Source organism: Desmodus rotundus, chromosome 9 (assembly GCF_022682495.2).
Source record: "Desmodus rotundus isolate HL8 chromosome 9, HLdesRot8A.1, whole genome shotgun sequence".
NCBI classification, from domain to species: Eukaryota; Metazoa; Chordata; class Mammalia; order Chiroptera; family Phyllostomidae; genus Desmodus; species Desmodus rotundus.
Genome location: NC_071395.1, coordinates 74980954 through 75002930, shown reverse-complemented (window position 1 = coordinate 75002930; position 21977 = coordinate 74980954). Strand labels below are relative to the sequence as shown.

The 21977-nt window shown below is 53.1% G+C and overlaps 2 protein-coding genes across 4 annotated transcripts; one reads left to right on the top strand and one right to left on the bottom strand.

Annotated features, from left to right (window-relative positions):
• The first annotated feature begins 302 nt into the window (after positions 1 to 302).
• Positions 303 to 15434, top strand: CTNS (cystinosin, lysosomal cystine transporter). Of its 3 annotated transcripts, none has more exons than XM_045198962.3 (11): positions 303 to 577; positions 1525 to 1604; positions 5637 to 5715; positions 6948 to 7032; positions 8228 to 8331; positions 8436 to 8567; positions 11252 to 11351; positions 11444 to 11563; positions 12645 to 12815; positions 14604 to 14721; positions 14933 to 15434. In XM_045198962.3, exons 1-11 carry the CDS (start codon positions 441 to 443, stop codon positions 15064 to 15066), a joined length of 1260 nt encoding a protein of 419 aa, XP_045054897.2. In that variant the 5' UTR covers positions 303 to 440; the 3' UTR covers positions 15067 to 15434. The 3 variants fall into 3 exon arrangements, with proteins under 3 accessions (XP_045054897.2, XP_053766718.1, XP_045054898.2); XM_053910743.2 differs by lacking the exon at positions 303 to 577 and adding an exon at positions 616 to 753; XM_045198963.3 differs by lacking the exons at positions 303 to 577; positions 1525 to 1604 and adding an exon at positions 5899 to 6056 and having other exon boundaries at positions 8123 to 8331.
• Positions 15435 to 16673: 1239 nt separating this feature from the next.
• On the bottom strand, positions 16674 to 21946 carry TAX1BP3 (Tax1 binding protein 3). The gene is made up of 4 exons (XM_024565159.4): positions 21796 to 21946; positions 18955 to 19074; positions 18515 to 18592; positions 16674 to 18204 (listed from the first exon to the last, which is right to left on the bottom strand). The coding sequence occupies exons 1-4, from the start codon at positions 21832 to 21834 to the stop codon at positions 18067 to 18069; spliced, it is 375 nt and encodes a 124-aa protein (XP_024420927.1). The 5' UTR covers positions 21835 to 21946; the 3' UTR covers positions 16674 to 18066.
• Between the last annotated feature and the right edge of the window lie 31 nt (positions 21947 to 21977).

The following is a 21977-nucleotide window of genomic DNA, read 5'->3' as shown; positions in this document are numbered from 1 at the left end:
CCACTTCAACCACGATCAAGGTTCAAAGGCCGTCGTACAGAGGCGGAGCCTCGCTTGCCAAGCCTTCTGCCACACTGAACGTGAAGGCTTATCGTCTTCCCATTGGTCGAGGAAGGCGGAGCCCCGCTCACCCTCGCAGTGGGCCCAGCTATAGGCGGAGAGGCAACAGAAGGCGGGACCTAAAGGGCACCGCCCCATCCGGCTGGAGTTCCGGGACAGTGGTAACGAGTCCCTCACCAGGACAGCCCCTGCCTCGCTCTCACAAGTAGTGCAGGGTTCGCTGACAGGCCCTTGGGGTGCGTCCCTGCGGCGTGAGCCTACTGCCTCACAACGAGCCGCCATCCTCGCCCGGGTGCCTGCGCCCCTCCTCTCCCCCCAACCCCGCCCAATTGTCCCGCTAAGACTCGTTAAAACTACAGCTCCCAGAGTGCTTCGCGCGGATGTATAAACTCCGTAAATCAGGTGACTTGGTTCACATGATTTCAGGACCATCCTCACACAAGATCCAGCGGGCTGGGGTAGTGGGACAGCTCCTACGTCCCGTGTGGTCGGCCAGAGGAGCTTCAGAGGATCCCAGGTGAGAACCCGTGCGGACCCAGCAGCCTCCCACCCATTTCCTAGGTTGACTCTATGAAGCCCAGAGACTGGAGCAACAAGCTGGTTGGGCAACCTGCCTCAAATCCAGCCCTCAGCCGCTCCAGGGTTCCATCCCCTGCCACCTGCCCCAGCCTTGCGACACCGGACAGTCCTCAGGTTCGAGGGGCTGGGTGGTGGTAAGCGGAGGTCGGGTTCACCGGATTGCCGAGGTGGTGTGGGTGACTACCCCAGAGCATGTCCAAGCCCCTTCCTCTCCTTCTGTTCGGATGCCGCCTGAATCTGAGTCGCGGAGTTTGCAGATTGCTTTGGCGGTGGGAGACTTTGGGGGGACCATTCCGAATCAGTGCTGAGCTCTGAACTGGGCTCCGGGAAAGTGGGCAGGACGAGACCCTACCCCGTCCACCGGGGCTTTCTGGCTGAAGAAAGGATGGACAGCTGCGCGTTGTCGTTTTCAACAGTGTTAAGGAAAATAACCCTTAAACTCTTATCCCAAGGTAGAGAATAAAATTAATTTCCTTAAGGTTTATAGATTCACACAGTCAAATATCTGACCACGGTTTTAATAACTTTGGGACGGGGGGAGAACCCTCAGCCAATAAAACTGCATTCTTTCTGTTAGCTAGGTTGCAAGAAGCAGTTGAGAAGAATTCAGTATTTGCCCACTTCCTCAGAAGGTCTCAGAATGAGACCTTACACAACCCACTTAGTTTTTCTGAGCCCATTTCCCCACATATCAAAGAAAGATTAAGTCCTCCCTGGAGTCCTGTTCTTCAGGCTGCTGATGCAGAGCCCATGCAGACACAGGTGCAAAGTGAAAGTCCTTTATGAACTGTTCAGGCCAGGGTTCCAGGGGTTATATTGTCCACTTGTTGCTGAGCTGATCCAATTTTAACCTGAACTTCTCTTGCTATTTGTTTCTCTTCCTAGCTCTTTGAAATCAAGGAACATGATAAGGAGTTGGCTGATTATTTTTATCCTTTTCCCCCTGAAGCTGATAGAGAAGTGTGGTAAGTTTAGAAATAGGTCATCAGCTTTGTAAAGAGGGACATGATGCTGTACTGTGAGTAGCCTCATCTGTTTCTAGCCAAGGATTTAGGACTGTCCAGAGTGCATGCGCCTGCCTGGCTCTTGCTCAATCAGCCCCTGGGTGGTGGAGCAGATCCAAGTCTGGGGTCCAGGAGTTTTACAAGGAGCCAGATGATTCCATAAATAATTGGTCTTCAACCCCCATGTCTCTATTACCTGGTCTGTGTCACCAAAATCAAACTGTGGAGCTCCAACAATCTGGGATAATATCTATAAGGAACGACTTGTGTTCCTGCCCCGTGGACCCCACAGAGGGAGTTACGGGTTCTGGGAGATGCTACAGAAGCAAGTGATATAGCCACCTTGTTGCACCTGGTTCTGCCAGGCCACAAACACCTAACAAGTCTGCCCAGCATCCTCTTGTAAGATGAGAAAACCTTTCCCTTAAGGAGGGACTGAGGAGTAGGGCTGGGGCTTCACAGAACACTAGCCGGTTGTCAAAAACAAAACAAAACAAAAACAAAAAACAGCAGGGTTTGTACATCCTTGTAGAGTAGAGTTGTTAGAGGCCTGTGACATTCTATTAATTCTCCCACTGCCCAAAACATTGCTGAAATTCCTTCCACAAGAGGAATTTGTGTTGAGCACTTTTAGGACTCCAGGCCATTGTCAAAAATCAGATCTTAAAAACCCTGACTGAAGATTTCAAATTAATCTTGTACAAATGGTACAAATCCTATGGAAGCTTCCTAAGATCCAGGCACAGTGGCTCTCACAGTTATCTGGCCTCTTAAGTGGCTGAGAACACAAGCATCTGACCAGCTCTTCCGGGCTCATTAAAAAATCAGTCATGTCACTATACAGTCATGCTTCATGGATAAGCAGTTTCCAAGAAAGGAAATGTCAGACTAGGAAGTCTGGTGTTTCTTGGTACAGATGCCAGAGCCCTACTCCAGACCTGCTGGGTCATATCCTCTGGCACTAGGGCTCCAGTATGCATATGTCCATGTGCATTGGTAGGCTTTAAATAAAGCTCCTTTGGACCTGGCTGATGTGGCTCTGGGTTGAGCATGGGCCTGCGAACTAAAGGGTCGCCAGTTCAATTCCCAGTCAGGGCACACACTTGGGTGGTGAGCCAGGTCCCCAGGACGGGGCTCGTGAGAGACAACCACACATTGATGTTTCTGTCTATCGCCTTCTCCCTCCCTTCCACTCTCTCTAAGATTAAATAAATAAAATATTTTTTCAAAGCTCCATTAGTAATGTTAATGCATTGCTCTAGAGAAGAAGAGCAATCCACGTCAATTATATGGAGAGGATAGAAGTCTTCCCCAAAATCACAGAGCTAGAAAGTGACATAGGGTCCCTACTGCGCAGGGTCCTTACTCCATTTTATCACTTTGCCTCCTTTCCTGTATGTCATTTTAAAGAACAGTGGAAGCCACCATAACATCAGGTTAACTGGAATTGGCTTCCTGACCTTATTCTGCCAGGTGTGTCGTCCCTGCTTTGGGGAGTGATCATCAGGGGCCTTAAGTGAGATGACTGGCCTTCAGAGTCTTTTGTCTCTGACTTGTTGGGTGGAATCTTGAGAGGCACTGCAATTTAGTGGCAAACACCTGGGCTGTAGACCAGACCGGCCCGGGTTTGCATCCTGCCACCACCATTTCTGAGCTGTGTGGGCAAGACACTTTCCCTCTTGGAATCCTCAGTTTCTTACATCTGAAGTGCCCACCTCTCCCCGTTGTAATAATAAGAGGTTGGGAGTTAACAGTGTAGCAGAGAGGCTGGTGTGGGGTCAGGAGCACCATAGGAAGTGCCAGTAAGCATTCGTTCAAGAAATAAAAACAAGTAAAACAGACTCCTTAGAGGAAACTTGGGATGGTCTCATTAAGACTCATTTGGTAATTCCAGTGTTGTGTCCAGAGACTCCTGCCCCAGGGCAAACTTTAAAATGCGCTTTCCCAGGGTACGATGCCAGCTCTCTAACTGCCTCCCATCTCAAGTTTAAAAAACTGCCCTGCCTCGTTTCCACGATGTGAAGAATAGCCAACAGCAGTTGTTTTGCACTCAGGCCATGTGGAAAGTCACAAACATCATCACTTTGTCTTTAGGACGCCCTGTGAGATAGGTACTATTCTCCCCATTTTACAGGTGAAGAAATAGGCTCAGAGAGGTTAAGTACCTTGCCCATAGTCACACAGCCAGAAGCGACAGGGCCAGGGTGGATCTGCTTGACTTCAGAGCCCAGTCTCTCAGCTGCTGAGCTCCACTGTCTTCAGTGGCAGTAAGAAGGAAGGAAACATTCCTTCATCCACTTTTTGGGGGACTTCACAGCCTCCTCTTTTACAATGTAAAGACAATAGAAGAGCAAAGGCCATGGGGCTCTCCCACTCACCCTGACCACAGTCCCAGCAGAGCCCTGGGGACCCAGAGGTGTTGGCGGCTGCCTGGCATCACTTTCAGCAACTCTGTCCTGGGTACCGTCTTGTCACAGTATTGCTTATCTGGTGTCCTCAGCGCTAGGTAGAGAGTAACAGCAGGGGCCTACCCCAGCTGTGCAAGCCCACAACAAAGGCACAGGTTGTTATGAGAGCAGAGTTGCAAAAGAAGAGGCAGAGTTCTCAAAGCTGCCTCCAAGCCCTGAGGCTACACATAAGGGAGGAACCATTGTACTCTGCTCTGAACAGCTTGGCCTCTGCAAGGGTCAGCAAGGGAGCATGCCACTCAGGACCCCTGGTGGAGCCTGCCTGGAGACTTGCAGGCCTGCATTCAGGCATGCACGGTTAGCATGGAGAAGGTGGGTCAGGTAGGTCTGAGAGGTCCCAGGTAGCAGAGCCAGGCCCAGGAGTACAAGTTCCAGACTGGGCCTTTCCCTTGGAGGAGGTGGAGTCACTGTCCCTCTGGGTGCCCAGGCAGGGGAAGAGAAACTGCCAGGGAGGAGTATGGAAAGAGAGGATCAGACTGGGGAGAACTTCTAAGTGCCCATCCGACCTGAGACCTAAAAATTTGTTCACCTTCTGCCTTTCGTTGGTCTGGGGAGAGGGAGCCCTGGGCCCTGTTTCTCACTACAAACCCAGCAAAGACCATCTTCATCAAGCTGAGCGTTTGCTTTCTCCTTGTGGGGCCCCTTCCAGTTCCAGTCTAGACTCATAACCACACATTATATGCATAATCCTGAAGGCCTTGAGGACAGGTGCGGAGCATACGTGGGAGCAGGGGTGGGGTCGGGTGTGGGCTGCCCCTAAGAACGCAGGAAGAGGTTAGAGAGAGGCTGACTCACTCATGTTCTGTGGCCAAGTTGCTCTAGGGTATTTGGCCTCCCAAACCTGCTTCTTCCCTTAACCCGGAGGCCTGTTCGTCTACCTTCTAAGTTAATGCCAAGAAGAGGTACCTGAAACAGTGTGTCTTGTTCATCAGTCTTCCCCCGGTCCCCACCAGAGGCAGCCTCAGGAAGGGGGTCAGTGAATGAGGGGCTCAGGTTCGTACAGGAGACGGAAAGGGTTTCTTCAGAAACAGGTTAGCTGAGCCCCATGGGTCTGAGTATAGGAAGGGCTGGACCAGTTTTCCAGAGCCACTGAAGCTCCATGAAGACGAGACTCCTCTGACTTCCATCTGGAGAGGTGATTCAAGTCCGCATTTTCTAACCCCAGAGCATGGTTTGGATTCCTTTGTGACAGTTTTTGGGCTCTGTGACTCTTAACACTGTCTCTGGATTACTCAGCCACATAGCCTCAGAGCCTGTCACGTTGGGGAGGAGGAAGCTACAGCGTCTCCTGCTCAGGCCTGTGTCTCCCTTTGTCTGGTGGCAGGAGATGAAAGAGCTTAAGGAGAGCTTCAGATACCAGTCCCATCACTTAGCCTCTCAGAACCTGCCTGCCCTCACCTAGAAGATTGGGCTCATCATAAGTCAGTTTATGAGTTCAGGTGTCAGGGGCCCTTGTCCCAATCTCTCCTTTTGGGCATAAGTGCTCTGACCTACTAACTAATGCCATCAATTTGGGTCCTTCCAGAGTCATCGGTCAACCTTGCTGTACCACCCACTGTGAAGCTGGAAAATGGGAGCTCGGCCAATGTCAGCATCACCCTTCAGTAAGTTCCCAGGCCCAGTGCTGTCCTCAGCCCAGCTCACTGACCCCCCGGCTAGCTCAGTTTGTTCATATTTCAAGTGTGTTGCTCTTGCCTCTTCACTTTACGAGAAGCCAGAGAAAGAGAAGTGCTAGCCCTGGGCTTCAGACCAAGGTCCCAAAGTCTCTCTCTCCCCATCTGCTGAAGCCGATTCCCATGGAAGGAGCCAGAAGGCGGCTTCTCCCCAGTCACAAGCCTTTTCCCCAGCTGAGAAGAGTCCTTGAGTAACCAGCAGGTGATGCCAGACTTCAAAGTGGTCCTTTCCAAGACGCTAAATATTTGAGGAGGGCCCTGAAGGTCAGTAGGTAAGGAGCCAAGCACTTCTTGGGTCACTTCCAAAAGCAGAAGTGACTCCATCTGGTGGATCCCCTTTGTGCGACTCTCACGCCTCGCCTCGCCTGAGAGTCTTTCTTGCTGACCTTCGTTGGTTCAGGCGTGAGGGTACCGGCCTAGTCCAGCTGTGCCAGAGAGCCTCCCTCTCCTCCTGTGTCCTCCGCTTTGCCCTGCTCTTGCTTCCCAGTCACAAGGATTCCTGACATGAAGGTCAGGAGCCCTGTCCTTCTCTTTCTCTCCCCTTCTCCCTTTTCCTCACCTCTCCAGGGAGGTCTGCTCTCAAACCAAAGCTTTGGTACCACCGCTCCTCAACAGACCTGCCTTCCATTTCCAGCCCCTGCCACCTCCGCACACTGCCCCCTCCTAAATCTGACAGTCTTCCCCTCACCACAACTCCCCTCCCCCTCCCCAGAATCTTTCAGCAGCTTCCCCCACCTTCCAAAGTAACTCCAGGCCTCTGAGTGCCGTCTGGAGGCCCCCACGGGCTGCTCCCAGTCAGACGTAGCTCATGGCTTTCTGGGGACATGCTGCTCCCTGCTCAGACCCGAGTCCTCTCAGAAGCCTTTCCCCCCAGAGCAAATGGCAGGGTCCTGTCGGCCTCTGGACACCCTGTTTGGCATTCACAGCCACTTTCACACCTTCTCATGGTCTCACCCAGCCCCAAAGTGATGTCTTGTCTCCCGATAAAGATAGAAAACTCCTGCGGAGCAGGGAGCCCACCTCTCCACCCCTCGGGGCGAGCACATGGTACTTCCTCACCCTGACTGCGTGAGGAATAACAGGCCCCGTGTGGAATCCAGAAGGCTGGTTGAGATCTCACCGTGTCCAACTTCTCAGTAGTAATCAGACTTTTGTCCTCACAGGCCTCCGTTAAATGCAACCGTGGTGATCACTTTTGAAATCACATTTCGTTCAAAGAATATTACTATCCTTGAGCTCCCTGATGAAGTAAGTAATGAACTGTAACTGGTGGGTAGGGAACATTTTAATGGAGTGCTTCTGGAAATAATCCACCTTGTTTTTATACCATGGGCTGCCCCTGTCCCATCACTCTAGAAATCTCTGGTTTGGGCTTGGTTGGTCTCTTTGAGGATGGGTGTTCTATGCCATGTAGATGGAATTAGGAAGGTGATGGCGCAAGCGCTCGGAGGCAAAAAGTGGTTCTGAGAATGTAGAAGAAATTCTCAAGATAGTTTTCTAAGACCTGGCTGTTTAGAGGCTGTGCGTGGACCAGGAGCATTGTCCCTGCTTGAAAACCTCTTAGAAATGCAGAATCTCGGGCCCATTCCAGGTGTACTTATTCAGAATCTGCATATGAACAAGGGGATCCCTGGAGGATTTGGGTCCACATTAAAGTTTGCAAAGCACGGTTCTGAGATTCTATTAGTCGAGTGTTACTTCCAAAAACCAGTGCCAGAGACTGTCTGATATCACAGCACTAACTATTCATAGCCCTTACGCATCTGTCTGTTAATATATACCCTGTTTCTGCCTCACCAAGGATGTGAGCCACTTACTGATAAATTAGATTTTTTTTTAAAACATCAATAGGGGAGGCAGTAGAGTGAATGAGGGTAGTTTTTTTTTTAAAACAGACAAGATGAATGCAGGGATGAAGTTGATAACCATGAGGCACGTCATGAGGCCCTGTGTGGTTGTAGAAATGAGCTGCAGATTGGCTCTGAGCCCCTTATTGAAGCATGTCAAATGAAGGGTGTTCACCTAAAAGGACCTTGTGGGAGAAGGGAGTCTCATTCATCCCATGGTGAACGTCACACATAATCAGATACAACTTCTCCTGCCCCAGGGTGTAAGGCTTGCTACCACCTAAGAAAAGCCATTGGTTCTAACAGCAGGTTCTGGCACTCAGCTCTCTGAGGTCTAGCTTGATCCACAGAGGGAGAGAGCCATCCCACCTTCCCTCAGAGATCAGACGGGTGGGCCTGAGGGCAGAGCCAAGTTCTGCTCAGAGAGCCTAATACACAGGTGTAGTGGGTTCCAGGTGGCTGGCTGGTCCAACGTTTCTTCCTGTTGTTAGTAAGTGCCTGGAAGACAGGGACCTGTGTGATCTTCGCCTGGAGCTGGACACTCAGTGAAGTTCCGATAATACATGGCACTGGATCAAGTTCAGTTTTCCTCATAGGTTGTGGTGCCTCCCAGAGTGACAGAATCCTCTTTCCAAGTGACATCTCAGAATGTAGGACAAATTACTGTTTTTCTGCATGGAAATCATTCCAACCAAACTGGGTAAGCTGGGGCTTCAACACTGAGAAGGGAGGCGGTGCTGGGCCCGTGGGGCTTTCCTTCAGGAACCCGTCCTCAGCTCATCCCGGTCCCCAAATTCCTTCTAGGCCAAGGATACGCTTCTTGGTGATCCACAGCAACCTCATTAACATCATAAACCAGGTGATTGGCTGGATCTACTTTGCAGCCTGGTCTGTTTCCTTCTACCCTCAGGTGATCATGAACTGGAGGCGGAAAAGGTAATCTGCTGAGCTATACGTGCAGGTTCATTCGGTGCCAGTATGACAGGCATTCTGGCGAGGCTGTAGGTAGCATGGGTTCAGACTTTACCCCTCTCTCTTCCTGCCCTTTCTAGAAAGTTGTCGATCTGAAAGCTCTAAGAGCCTGTGGTGGCACTTGTACCACCAGGCAGTTGGTCGCTTGCCTAATTCAGTCACTTCCTGTGAAAGCAACAAAATGAGGCTTCTCAGCGAAGTGGAGAATGGGCTGGGGGGGGGGGGGGGTGAAGTAAACCTGAACATGTTTTGTCTTGGTCTGTCCAACCCTGGAGGAATTAGTGTCAAGTCATGCTACAGCGCCGGAGTTGGAGCCTTCAGCCTTGGAGATTAAGCCTTCTGCCTTGATTTTAAAAACAAAGTGAGATTAAAAAAAACTTTTTTTAAGTAACAAACGCTAAAAAAATGGGGGGGGCAGGGCTGAGATATGGGTGTGGAAGCCCCTGAACTCACCTCCTCCCACAGACATACCAAATACACACCTACACATAGAGTAGTTCCTGCCAAAGAAGAACTGAGGGCCTATTGAACAGCTTCTGCACAACATAGGGTAGAAGGACCACCCAGAGAAGGGTGGGAGGGATGGAGACGTGAGAACGAAGGGAATCCCATTCCCGACACGGAGACCTGCGGTAGGCAGGGACGTTACTGAGGGGCCTCTTCAAGAGAAACAGTGGTTTAAAAGGCACCTAGACTACACATGAAGGAAATCCATTTATGTTGCCTTTCTGCACACTAATAACAATGTTTCAGAAGGAAATTAAGACAATCCCATTTACAATTGCATTAAAAAATTGAAACACCTAGGAAGTGAAAGACCTGTATTCTGAAAACTAAGACATTGATGAAAGAAATTGACGAAGATACAAATAATGGAAAGATACACCATACTCATGGACTGGAAGAATTAATACTATTAAAGTGTCTGTACTTAACCAAAGCAGTCTGCAGATTCACTGCAATCCCCATCAAATTACCAATGGCATTTTTCACAGGACTAGAACAGAGAATCCTAAAATTAGTATGGAAACACGAAGACCCCAAATATCCACAGCAATCTTTACAAAGAAGAGGTATCACATGTCACATTCCCTGATACCAAACTATACTGGACGCATATAGTAATCAAAGCAGCATGGTGCTGCCACGTAAACAGACACACAGATCAGTGGAATAGAATAGAGAGCCCAGAAATGAACCCACACGTACACGGTCAGTCTATGACAAAGGAGTCAAGAATGCACAATGGGGTAAAGACAGTGTCTTCAATAAAAGGTGTTGGGGAAACTGGAGAGACGTGCAACATAATGAATTCTGACCACTATCTTACACCATTTGGATTAGACTTGAATGTAAGACCTAAGACCATAGGACTCCTAGAAGAAAACATGGGCAGTAAGCTCTTCAACGTCAGTTAGTCTTAGCGATGTTTTCTTTTTGGATATGTCTTCTCAGACAAGGGCGACAAAAGCAAAAATAAACAAATGGAATTACATCAAACTAGAAAGCTTTTTGCACAGCGAAGAAACCAACAAAACGAAGAGGCAACAAGTATTGTCAAGCACTTGGAGGAAAGGGAACCCTCATACACTGGTGGCAACTTAAAGTGGTGCAGCCACTGTGGAAAACAGTATGGAGGTTCCTCAAAAGTTAAAAATAGAACCACCGTAAGATCCAGCAATTCCACTTCTGGGTATCCATCTGGAGATGACGAGAGCCCTAATTTGAAGAGATACATGCAGCCCTAGATTCACCGCAGCATTATTTACAGTAGCCAAAGTATGGAAGCAACCGAAGTGTCCATTGACAGACAAATGGATAAAGAAGATGCACATATATGCAAAGGGGTGTTACTCGGCCATAATGAAGAATGCAATCTTGCCATTTGCAACAACATAGATGGGCCTAGAAGGTACGCTAAGTGCAGTAAGTCAGACATAAAAAAGAAATGCTGGATAATTTTACTTACAATGTGTAACCTACAAACAAAGCAGAAACGGACTCAGATACAGGAAACAAATTGGTGGCTACTAGGCAGGGGATATTGGGGAATGGGCGAAATAGGTGAAGGGGATTAAGACATGTAAACTTCCAGTTGTAAAGCAAGTCATGAGGAGGCGACGTATACCACAGGGGTATAGTCAATAACATTGTAATAACTTCGTGTAGTGACAGATGGTAACTAGACTTATCGTGCGGACCATTTCGTAATGTATGTCAATACCAAAGCACTCTGATGTACTCCTGAAATGGATAGGATGTTGTATGTCAATTATACGTCAGTGGAAGGAAGGAAGGACAAAGTGGGCCTCGGGTTGCATCTCCATGCACCAGGGACACCAGCTTTCCTGCAGTCTCCCTAGCCACGTGGGCCCCTCTTTGGGGGCTGCCTCGCTGGGAGCCCCCAAAGAGGGGAAGAGGCCTCCTTTCTGCAGAAGGCCTCTAGACTTCCCTCTGGGACCAGGACTTGAGACAGGAGGAAACTAGTCCTTGAGCGGGGGATTGGGTGGCATCGATTAGGCTATGAAGGAGCACCTGAAGACATGATCTGCTTGGGGAAGCCAAGCCCTCCTTCGCCTGTACTGGGAGCGCTGCCCCTCCCATGCCTTCACTGGCCAAGTCTTGCCTACCATCTCCCCACCCCACAGTGTGGTTGGTCTCAGCTTCGACTTCGTTACCCTGAACCTGACGGGCTTCGTGGCCTACAGCGTGTTCAACATCGGCCTCTTCTGGGTGCCACACATCAAGGTATGGCTCTGCCCGCCCACCACAGCCCGGCCCACGCCATTCAGTGTCGTGGCTGCCCCGCCCTCCTCAGCTTCTCCCTACCCCCTTAACAGGAGCAGTTTTTCCTCAAATACCCAAATGGAGTGAACCCCGTGGAGAGTAACGATGTCTTCTTCAGCCTTCACGCTGTTGCCCTCACCCTGGTTGTCCTGGTGCAGTGCCTTCTGTATGAGGTGAGAGATGAAATTGGCACCTCCTCCTGTGGCTGCCAGGCCAGCACCCACCACCACCCCCTGCCACCCCTACCTGCTGCTTTACTGCAAAAGACACAGAGACCCTCGAAAGGACACATGCTTGTTCACTCTGCATCTGCTCATTGGGCCAAGAGGCCACCCTATGAGCCCAAGCTCTCATCTCCCACCTACAGGTCTGGAGTGAGGGACACAGAGAGGCAGTGATGACCCAGCAAGCTGAGGGCGAGGGGAGAGCAGGGGCAGCTCTTGGAAGGCCTGGCCCAACCAGTGAGGAGGGGGAAGGAGGGCATCAAGGGAGTGGTGTTCAGTTGTGGTCCATGGGATGAGTCAAGTTCCCTTGACCATGGGGAAGAGGGCCAGGGCAGGGCACCCCCAGCTGGCAGACATAACTGTCGAGGCCAGGTGGCAATGAGGAACCGTGAACAGATGGGGGTAGCCAGGGTTCAGAGTGCCACTGTGGGGAGTAGGCTTGTGAGGGTCCCAAGAGGTCCTAGGGGTTCTGGAACCCAAGCTGAGGGGCCTGGACTCAGCTGTGTTGCCAGAGGGGTTTTTTGGTGCTTCAGCTGGAAAGGGCGTTGCAGGCCGCGTCTCAGAGGGTCACTAACGTGCACATTTTCTTTCACTTCCCTGTGGGTGCTCCACTTCCCTCAGGGAGCTCCCTTCGCACATGCAGGGCCAGCCAGGGGCTGCTTGGGCACCACCTTCCTGAGCCTTCTAGGCTTCCTTACTCTTTGCTGTGAAGCTTGGATGAAGGAGGCCTTCTCTGGGGACAGATAGGGGAAGGGGACAGATTCCAGAGACGATTGGGTGCCCTCTGGATTGTGGAACAAGCCGGGGCTGGAATGAGGTGTTGGACTCTGTCCCCAACACCCGTTGCTCCTGGTGGGCTCTGAGAGGCACCCAGTTCTGCATTGTGGGAACAAGAAGAAATGGACTCTGGAAGCCCAGAAGGACCAAACTAGAGAGCCCTGTCATGACAAGAGCATTGCTGGTGTTGGGCTCTCTCTGCCGTCACCCACACCCCACCTACTCCCCTCTTTCCGCCCCGCCTCATCCTCAGCGAGGCGACCAGCGTGTGTCCTGGCCTGCCATTGGCTTCCTGGTGCTCGCGTGGCTCTTCGCGCTCATCATCATGATTTTGGCTGCAGTCGGGGTGACCTCATGGCTGCAGTTTCTCTTCTGCTTCTCCTACATCAAGCTCGCAGTGACACTGGTCAAGTATTTTCCACAGGTACCTCCAGGGTCTACCTTTTCAGTGGGCCATCAGGGGGAGGGGTCGGTGAAATACAGTCCTTGGGTCCTATTCCTGGCTGGGGCGAGGAGACTGGTGGAAAGCTACAGTGGAAGCCATGAGCCCAGCCGGAGCAGGGCCGGGGGGTGGAAGCTGGCCATTACCGTTGCCTGCTCTTCCCTGCAGCCGGAAATCACACAGAGAATTCAGTGGAGACTCCTCTGAGCTCACGGTCAGCTGGGAGAGTCGGGGTTATGCAGGTCACTCCCGCCTCTCCATCTATCCCAGCTAATGATGTCAGTTCTGCACCCCATTACCACAGCTGACATCCCTGACCAGCAGCATCAGGAGACTCGGGAAAGATTAGGTGGGAGGAGAGAGCCCACCACTACCACCTCCACTCCTGTCCATAGAGGTTTTTCTCAGAGGTCCCATCCAGGGTCTCCTTGTGGGCCCTCAGCAACCCCCCTCAAGTAATCAGTCCTACTCAGATCTGGGGGCTAAGAGTCAAACATGTCTTCCCCACAGTTGGATGGTCCGGGACAGGGTCAGAAATGAATACCACCTGCAGACTCCACTTACAAGTGGAGGCATTCAGTTTGCCCCGTTCTCAGTGGAGAAACCCCCTTTTCAGCTTCTCCAGCATAAGGAACCTTGTGTTCCATGGGCTCAGGAAAAAGAACATTTTGGCCAAAGTCAGGGCCAGTTTCCCAAGAGGGCCTGCAAACAGGGCCAGACCTCTAAGGATAAGACATAATTCTGTGGACACCAGAGAAGGGGGCATTCCAGGCTCGGGGCAGCCTACACAAAGGCACAGACGGAAAAGTATGGGAGGCAGCAGGGAGACCCGGCTGGCTGAGCAGTGTTGGGCTGAAGGAAGCTGGGCCCTGGGGACTTGGGAAGAAGGCTTCAGAGGGAGGGAAGGTCTTCAGAGGAAGTGGGGCCTCGATCCCTGAATGTGTGAAAGCTTGGGGCTGGGAAACCTGGGAAGCAGGAGTCCCACATGGAGACGTTTGAAACTGTCCATGATTGGAGAGGTGGCAGCAAGTATGGAAAGGGAGGGAAAGGACAAAAAAGGGGCCATGGCTGATGGCTGACTGGGAAAAGACCACTAAAGAAGCCAAGTCAGAGAAACCCAGGGGGTGCTGGCATTGGAGGGAGGAATGGGGCTCTGGCAGCAGGCCGGGCGGGGGTGAGGGGTGGTCAGAGTGGGCCCGCCCACTGGGCCTGGGAAGCCTGAGACACAGACCCAGGAGCCCAGGCAGGGCTGAGGTGAGAGATAAGTGCACACTCTAGAGGGAGAACTCAAGTAGTTCTCCCAAGGAAACCAAGGGCAAGTGTGTCCGGTGGTGGAGCTGGCGTTCCAAACCAGGCAGACAGACTTCCAGCCACATTCCCAAGTACATCATGAAATCCGGCTGAGTTTGGGGAGTCTTCACTGGAGATGAGAAAAATCCGAGTGGCCGAAAAACCACGATACGGTTGCGTCCCAGAACAGGGAGGGATGAGGAAAGTGGAGAAGCAGCCTGCCAGCCTCCCTCCACTGGAGCTGTGTGGTTCAGGGGTGGGAGGAGGGGAGGCTGTATGCTGTACATGCCGCTGAGACCCCAGGACCCACCCAAACTTCTCTGTCAAAGCTTGTAAGGTCACTGTGTTCCTTGGAGCAGAGGCCGGAGCACATGAGTGGGATGAATCAGAGCCGCTCTTGTTTGGAGTGGCAGTCACAAAGTGCGTGAGGCAGCCACCCAGCCTCCTCACCGCCCTCCGTTGCTTTGTCTGTGTGCCCAGGCCTACATGAACTTTGTCTACAAAAGCACCGAGGGCTGGAGCATTGGCAACGTGCTTCTGGACTTCACTGGGGGCTCCTTCAGCCTCCTCCAGATGTTCCTCCAGTCCTACAACAATGGTGAGTCAAGCAGCAGGCGGCCGGGCTAGCCCCCTCTCCCCAGTCCCGCAGCTTAGCCATTCAAGCAGTCCCAGCCCCTAGATCCCCGAGGGGCATTCGCAGCTGGAGGGTTTGTGGTTTCCTGAAGAGGGGAGGACCCCCACTCTCATCCTCCACAGCCCTGTAAGCTGCCAACCTAAAACCAAATTTTGTCCCCTCCGGCTGTTCACAGACCAGTGGACACTGATCTTTGGAGACCCAACCAAGTTTGGACTCGGCATCTTCTCCATCTTCTTCGATATTGTCTTCTTCATCCAGCACTTCTGCTTGTACAGAAAGAAGCCAGGGTATGAGCAGGTGAACTAGCGCGCAGGGCCCCAGTACAAATGGCCCGGGCCCTGTGCCCAGGAGGAAGGCTGGAGAAGCGGTCTAGAGTGCACGGCTCGCTCCACACGCCAACAGTGGAGAAGTGCTCTCTTCCTCAGGGTCAAGTGCCTTAAACATGAACCACCTGCCTTCGTCCACGACTCTCTAGGGCCGGGGAGAAACCCTCTGGGATGGACACCTGACTCTGCTCCGAGATTAACAGCCAGACTGCTGGTGGCCCCTCTCGGGGTTTACTTGGCCAGTCACCTGGCCCTCCTGCGACTTGCTGTTGCCATCTCTCTTCTCTTTAAGGCTTCGGGCAGCACCCACAGGTTCTGACAGCCGTCCCAAGCAGGATTGGACATTGAGCTAGGAGCTGAAGACCTTGCTCAAGCACCCAGTGTGTCAGGGAGCAGCTCGAAGGACTGACCTTGCAGCTGGGAGAGACAAGGGCATTCTGGTGCCCCTGCCGTGTTCCTAAAGACTAAGCAGCCAGGTGCTGTGGCCAATGGACTGAGAGGTGCTGGTGGCGGTGGCAGAGAGGCTAGGACTTTGGGGTTAGACCTTGGGGTCCCTTCTCTGAAGGCCACGTTATCTATAACTCAGTTTTCACGACGGCAGTCACAGGGGGCCCAGGCCAGTGCCTAGTAAAGATACAGTATTCCTGGGTCTGGAGGTGCCCAACAGATTGGTTCTGAACTGGGTTCACGTCCAACACCCTCTGGATCTTTATCCCACTGACACCCCTTTTGGAATTTTTGGAGGGATGTTTTGGGAGCGGCCGTCTGCCTACCTCCACTCTCCCAGAATCAGGGGCCCCATGTGAGTCCCTCCCCCTGTCCAAGCCTTAGAGGCCTGTTGGACCTGTCAGGTGGTGAGAGTAGCTCCCCTTGGTGGCAGGGCAGGCCTGCCTTCCTTCACTTCCCCAGACCTCTGTCTGAGGCTCACCAATTTTTGGCTGTTCAGGAGGCCTTAAGGACTTAAGATCACCTCACACAATCTTCATAGGCCAACCCTGGTCCTAAGTCCCCTTCTCTCTCAGCCCAACCAGTCGTCCTGCCAGGGGTAGGGGGCAGGGGGTGGGGCCCAGACGTGCCTTGTACATGCCTTGAGTTTGTCAATCCACTCTCAACTTTCTACTACAAGCTCAATGTGAGTGTATATCCTGAATTAAAACCTGGTTGTTTCCTTCCGTATGCTGAGCGTTTGCCAGATGCAGGAGGCAGGTGTATTGGCTTCAGCACCAAGTTCTTGGGACTTAAGGAGACAGCCCCACTCACTACATGTAAGGATATTCACAGGTTGTGAAGTGCACTGGTCCCGAGGTGACTGCACGCTGACCTGGCACTTCATCAGGGAACCCTCTTGGGTAGTGCAAGACACCTGCCTGCTTGGGGCCAGGTAGGTCCCATGGGTGTCACATCTCTGTCTTACCAAGGGCACACTGCTCAAGGCGTGGCTCTGAGCCGGGGATGGAGGAGGGCTTTAAGAGTTGGCCACCCCTGGGAGTGGAGGAATGACTGATTTTTTCCAGATTCTTCCTCTACCCAGGTATAGAAACATCAAAGAATTTAGGATCTTGTTTCCCCAAATCAGAGATGGTAGCCTGACCAAGTATGCACACCTGTTTTATTTGGACCACCCAGTGTGTTACAAGGTGCCACGCTTTAAAAATGGGGGACTTCAAAAATCTGACTTGGCGGTGGGTGCGCGCGTGGCAACAATCCCCAGAGCTGGCAGTGCAGCCAGTGGTGGGCCAGCCAGATACCCTGGAGCTCTACAGTTCTCCCCATATCCCGTCAGGTGGGAGCCCTGGGAACACTTGGGGTTGCACCCCTGGCTGTGTTCAACTAAGCGCTCTTATGAGTCTTAGGGGGTGGGTGCTTTTCCCATGAACCCGTTGGTGTCTGTGAGGCTCTTCCTGGGTGGGAACAGAGACCAAGTTCACACGGGAAGTTGGGGGCTCCCTGCCCCTCTTACAGCAAGTGTCGCCACACTTTACCGTAGATGTGGCCAGGCCAAGCACCGTGTCAGGAGGACCTAGGAATAGTGGGGCTTCATCGCAGAGCAGCTGGGGCCAGCTCAGCCAGCCTTACAACCAAAGCGCTCTCCATAATCCAGCCCCAAGTAGCCCACCTCTGTGCCTCAGCAAAGAGCCTCTGTGAATTCCAGCACTGTTTATTGGGCACAAGATGTTTGGCGTGGGGTGGCTTCATACTGCCGCATTTCCACAGTGACCAAAGGAAGGCTTGCTGACTGATTAAGAGTCATTCCCAGACTGAATTAGTATGCTACATTCAAAAGCAGAATTGGCATTTCCAAGTAGTGAGATAAGAATGCTTTGTATCAAAGTTGTGATTAAAAAAATACAAAAGTTAAACCCACAGGCACAAAGGAAAATAGCAGTCCTGAGAACGCCCTAGAATGTCAGCCTCAATCCTATATAAATCCTGTGAGCAGGCAAGCTCCGGGGAGGCCAGCGCCCTTAGAGTGGGGGTGTGACAGGTGCGCTGTGAGCCTGCTCCATCCTGGGCAGCCTCGTGGTGCCTCTGGCAGTGCCAAATGCCCCCACCCCTGCGCAACAGGGAGAAGCATAGGACACAGGCACTTCAGAGCTGAGACAGGGCAGTGTGGGAGAGGCTGGCCCCACCTGGCACTGTGCAGCTTTGTGGCTGCTCTCAGAGGCGGCATCCCCTGCTCACCTGGGCATTGGTGAGGCCAGGCAGCAGGGTCTGGGGGCTGAGCCTGTGGTCACTACAGACTGACTACAACTCAGCTCCAGGCCACTGTTTCCAGCCCTTGGTGTCTGAGGGAGAGTTGGTCGCAGAGCCTTGGGCCACTGGTGGGAGGGGAAGGCAGGCCAGGTCAGGTCTCTGGGACCAGCTGTTCCCCTCTGAGCTGGGGCCCAGCACTCAGCAGAAGCCAGGATGAGGAACAGACTGCGGAAGTAGTGTCACTGTACAAGAGGAGGCAGGCAGGCGTCAGGACCTGGGCGGGCCGCTAGGACAGCATCGACTGCTGCACCGCCTTCTGCAGCGACTGCCGCGTCACCAGCAGGCGCACCACCTCCTCCGAGCGCTTGGTGAGCCGCTTCCGGGCCTGGTCGTGTGTGACCATGGTCATGTCCCAGCCGTTCACCTGACCCAGGGGGAGAAGACAGCCACCTCAGCACCTACCCTCTGGCATCCGGAAGTAGGATGGGCTTTGGGGAGACTGGGTTACCCAAGCAGGGCCCAAGCCGATGCCCCCAGAGTGGGGGATGACAAGCACCACAGCCGACACAGAGAAGAGAGCCAGCTTCCTCTGGGGGCAAGGCCAGCATGGGCTGCAAAAAGGCTTCTTCGAGATGATTTTGGTGAGTCTCCCAAGGGCCCCCGGAAGCAGGCGCAGACCCAGCCCCACTCCCTCCGACCCAAGCCTTGTTTTCCTCCTTTGGAACTTCAATTACCTGCATGATCTTGTCTCCAATCTGCAGCCCAGCAATTTCAGCAGGGCCCCCTTCAGATACCCGTGTGACGTAAATACCCTGGGAAGAGACAGCCCAGTTCAAGCCCTAGGTTCCCTGGACTGGCCCCTTACCACGGAGCAAAGCCCAGCCCAGCATACTCCCAGCTGTCTATCTGTCCATCCCTGCACCAAGCCTGCCCCCCACCCCCAAGCATGAATGCTCCAGCCCCTGCTGCTCCTGGGCTGTGTCTGAACAGGCCTTCCCAGGGCTGGGAGGCCCACTCCTCACCCCTACTTATCCCCACCAGATCATTTTTTAGACCTTCTTAGAGAGGACTATTTGAGAGAGTGAGGTCTGCTCCTTCCATGAAGGCCTGGGAAGCACAGACATCCCCCCTCAGGCCTCTCTGTGCAGAGAGGTCCCAGGACCCGCCCCCTCACCTTATCTGTCTTATCTTCCGAGAAAGGATTCTGGGAGGGATCCTGGTCAATTCCACCTCCAATGCTGAAGCCCAGGATTAAGTTCTCACCTTGACGCAGCTTGTGAATTTCAACTCTTTGCTGGCAAAGACAAAAATGAAGTAGGGGTTGGTGGGTGTGTGGAGAAGTCTGGTCTATCTCCTGCAGCAGCCTCAGGCCATGCCAGGAGGGTGGAGGTCCTGGGACCCCTGAACAAATCCAGCTGGTCACCAGCCTGGGAAGCTGGAGGGTGGAGACTCAACTCAGCCACATCAACCCACCCACACAATCCTGTCTCGTGCATCAATCAGTCTTAGTCACACATGCTCTAAGTTCCTCATGTCCTAAGACACAGGACACTATGCTTGCTATGGATGGGGGCCTGTGTGCCAGGGGAGGGACCACACAGGGCAGGAGAGGTCAGGCCCTGGGGAAAAAATGCAGGCAACTTGCTGAGGCAGCTCAGGTTGCTGAGCCAGCCCAATCAAGGGCAAGACTGAAGATGCTCAGGAAAAGTGGAGATCAAACTCACACAGAAAGAGAGAAGGGGCTGTCCTGGCCAAGGAATAGGAACAGAGGCTTGAAAGTGCTGTAGATACAGGTCCATAAGACCAGGGTGTACAGTGCAGGACCGGAACTGGGAGGTGAGATGAGGCAGGAGCCAGACAGGAAGGCCATGAAAACCAGGTCTAGCAAACTGGCTCCCAGGAAGGGGGTTTCTTTCTAAGCCCAAAGCCCTGCTCTTGTGCAGAGTAGGAGGTGGGGGAGAGACCTCACTCCCAGTGGGCTGTGGTCCCCAACTGTGCCAGGCTCCTTTCAAAGCCTTCAGCAGCCAGGCTTCAGTCACCAGATGCTAGGAATCGGACCAGATCACCCTACCCCCAAAGTTGAGAGTTTTAACATGAAAAATAAACGAAAGGTGACTTTATCTGGACTTTATCAGGAGTTCGGCCACCTGACCATTCCAAGCCCACTGGAGCTCTCAGGAGTTGGGGACTAGGGCTGGTTGTGATCAGGTTTGATGCTAGAATGACCACTCAGTAGAAGAATGGGATGTCTCTCAGAAGTGGGATGTAGAGGCCAGGAGACATGAACCATCTGGAAAGCAAGATCAACAGACTTGGGGTCAACATCTGGTCACCTGGCCTGGCTGGACACAACCCCTCAGATGGAGATCCTAGGGGAGAAGCACATTGAGTTTGAGTGCCAGGGGCCATTCGGGGCATCCAGGAGAGCGAAATGGTTTTAACATTCTCAAGATGTTAACTACATGGAAGATTGCAGGGGCCAGGGAGGAAGCCTCCCCCACCCCATCCCCAGTCCAATGTGTGAGAGAGAGACCAAACCCCACCTACCATGTTCAAATGTGTTAGAAGAATCGGGAGGTCATGGTCCTACAGCTCTAAGGCAGGCCCAGGGACCAGCCATGACACCAGCAGCCCACTGGACCCAGGCCTTCATGCCCAAAAGTGAGCTCCTGCAGGCCTGCTCCACCTCCTCCAACACATACCTGTGACCCACCTTCAAGGTCAAAAAGAATACAGGCCCTTGGGCTGGGAGACAAGGCTCTGTCACTGACTTGTTGGGTGAAGTCAGATGGGTTACTGACTCCTCCCTGGCTCTTCACCTGTACCCATATTTATTCCAGCTAAGGTGCAGGCCCGGCCCCTTCTATTTGGGGCAGCTAGGGATCTGGAAGTTAGGCGGGTACAGCCAGGGTGAAGTTAGGACAGTTCTCAGCAAGTCCAGCAATGTTTTCTCCGAGCCCTGGCCTGAGCGGCTGCTCTCAGTTCATCGTCACATGCCACCTTTATCAGTGGCTTCACACAACACCAGCTGACTCCCAGCACACCCATCTGAGATAATGCAGCCATAGCCCCAGAGCAGGGACTTCCACCTGACCCAATGCCTGCCTAACAGGCATTTCTTCTCAGAGATTCTCGGAGATCTGGGTCCTTCCTAAGGGCTTTTTTATATGGCTGGTCATGACCACACCTCTCTGGGACTCACTTTCCCCACATCCTGGCCTCCGGGTCCCATCCAGCTGTGGCACTGGCATTTGGGACTAAGGCCCCAGCCTCCCTTCCTCACTTTATTCTAATAGCACCTGACACCCAAGACAAGCCTAGGAGTGGGTTGGGGGGTGTGAAACAGGGGCTTGAGCTGACCCTAAAAGGTCTGTCCTCGGGCCCCAAGTGCCAGGCAGGGGACCTGGACTTAGTCCCACGGTCTGGGGATCCAAGAAAAGTTCCGAGCAGACCAAGCCAGTTATAGAAGCCTTCACTCTGGACCGGTGGTGAGTCTGAGGAAGCAAGGCTAGAAGGAAGGAGGGTAAGGGGCTGCTACGCAGGCCCTGGACCCCTCCACCCCTCAGATCCTTCTCTGGGCGGCTGCTCCCACTGGAGTGGAGGAAGCACTTCCTCATTCCAGAAGCTACGACTCACGGACGTCCGGGCCGGCGCCTGCCCCCTGCGGCTACCCAGCTGGGATCACAGGCCCTGGAAGGCCCAGAGCGCTTTCCTAGATTCCCACAGCTGGGCCTTTCTCCTCAATCCTCCCCGCCCCGGACGGCTGAAAGGAGTCCAATGCGGCAACGGCAGCGCGCGGGTTCTAGCTAGGTCCGGGGTCTGAGAAGGCTCTTGGATCCCAGCCTTCACTTTACACGACTGGGGAGACCGCGGCTGGAACGGGGACTGAAGCTCTGGCTGCGGTTTGCAGGAGCCACGGGTTCGAAGCTTTGTCAACCTGTTTGGGGTGTCAGTTTACCGCTCTGCAAAGTGGGAGCAAGACACGATGAGGAGAAACCCGCGCGAGCGCACTCACCACCACGGCAGTGACCGGTTGGCCCGGGATGTAAGACATCTCGACCCCACTCTGGCAACCAAGTACTGCTCAGCGAAACCCGCAGCAAAAAGCCACGGGACCGCGCCCTCTGGTTAACAAAGGCTGTCCGCCTGGGCCCGCCCCCTCATGAATAGTTAACAAATCTCAAGCCAATCACCCAC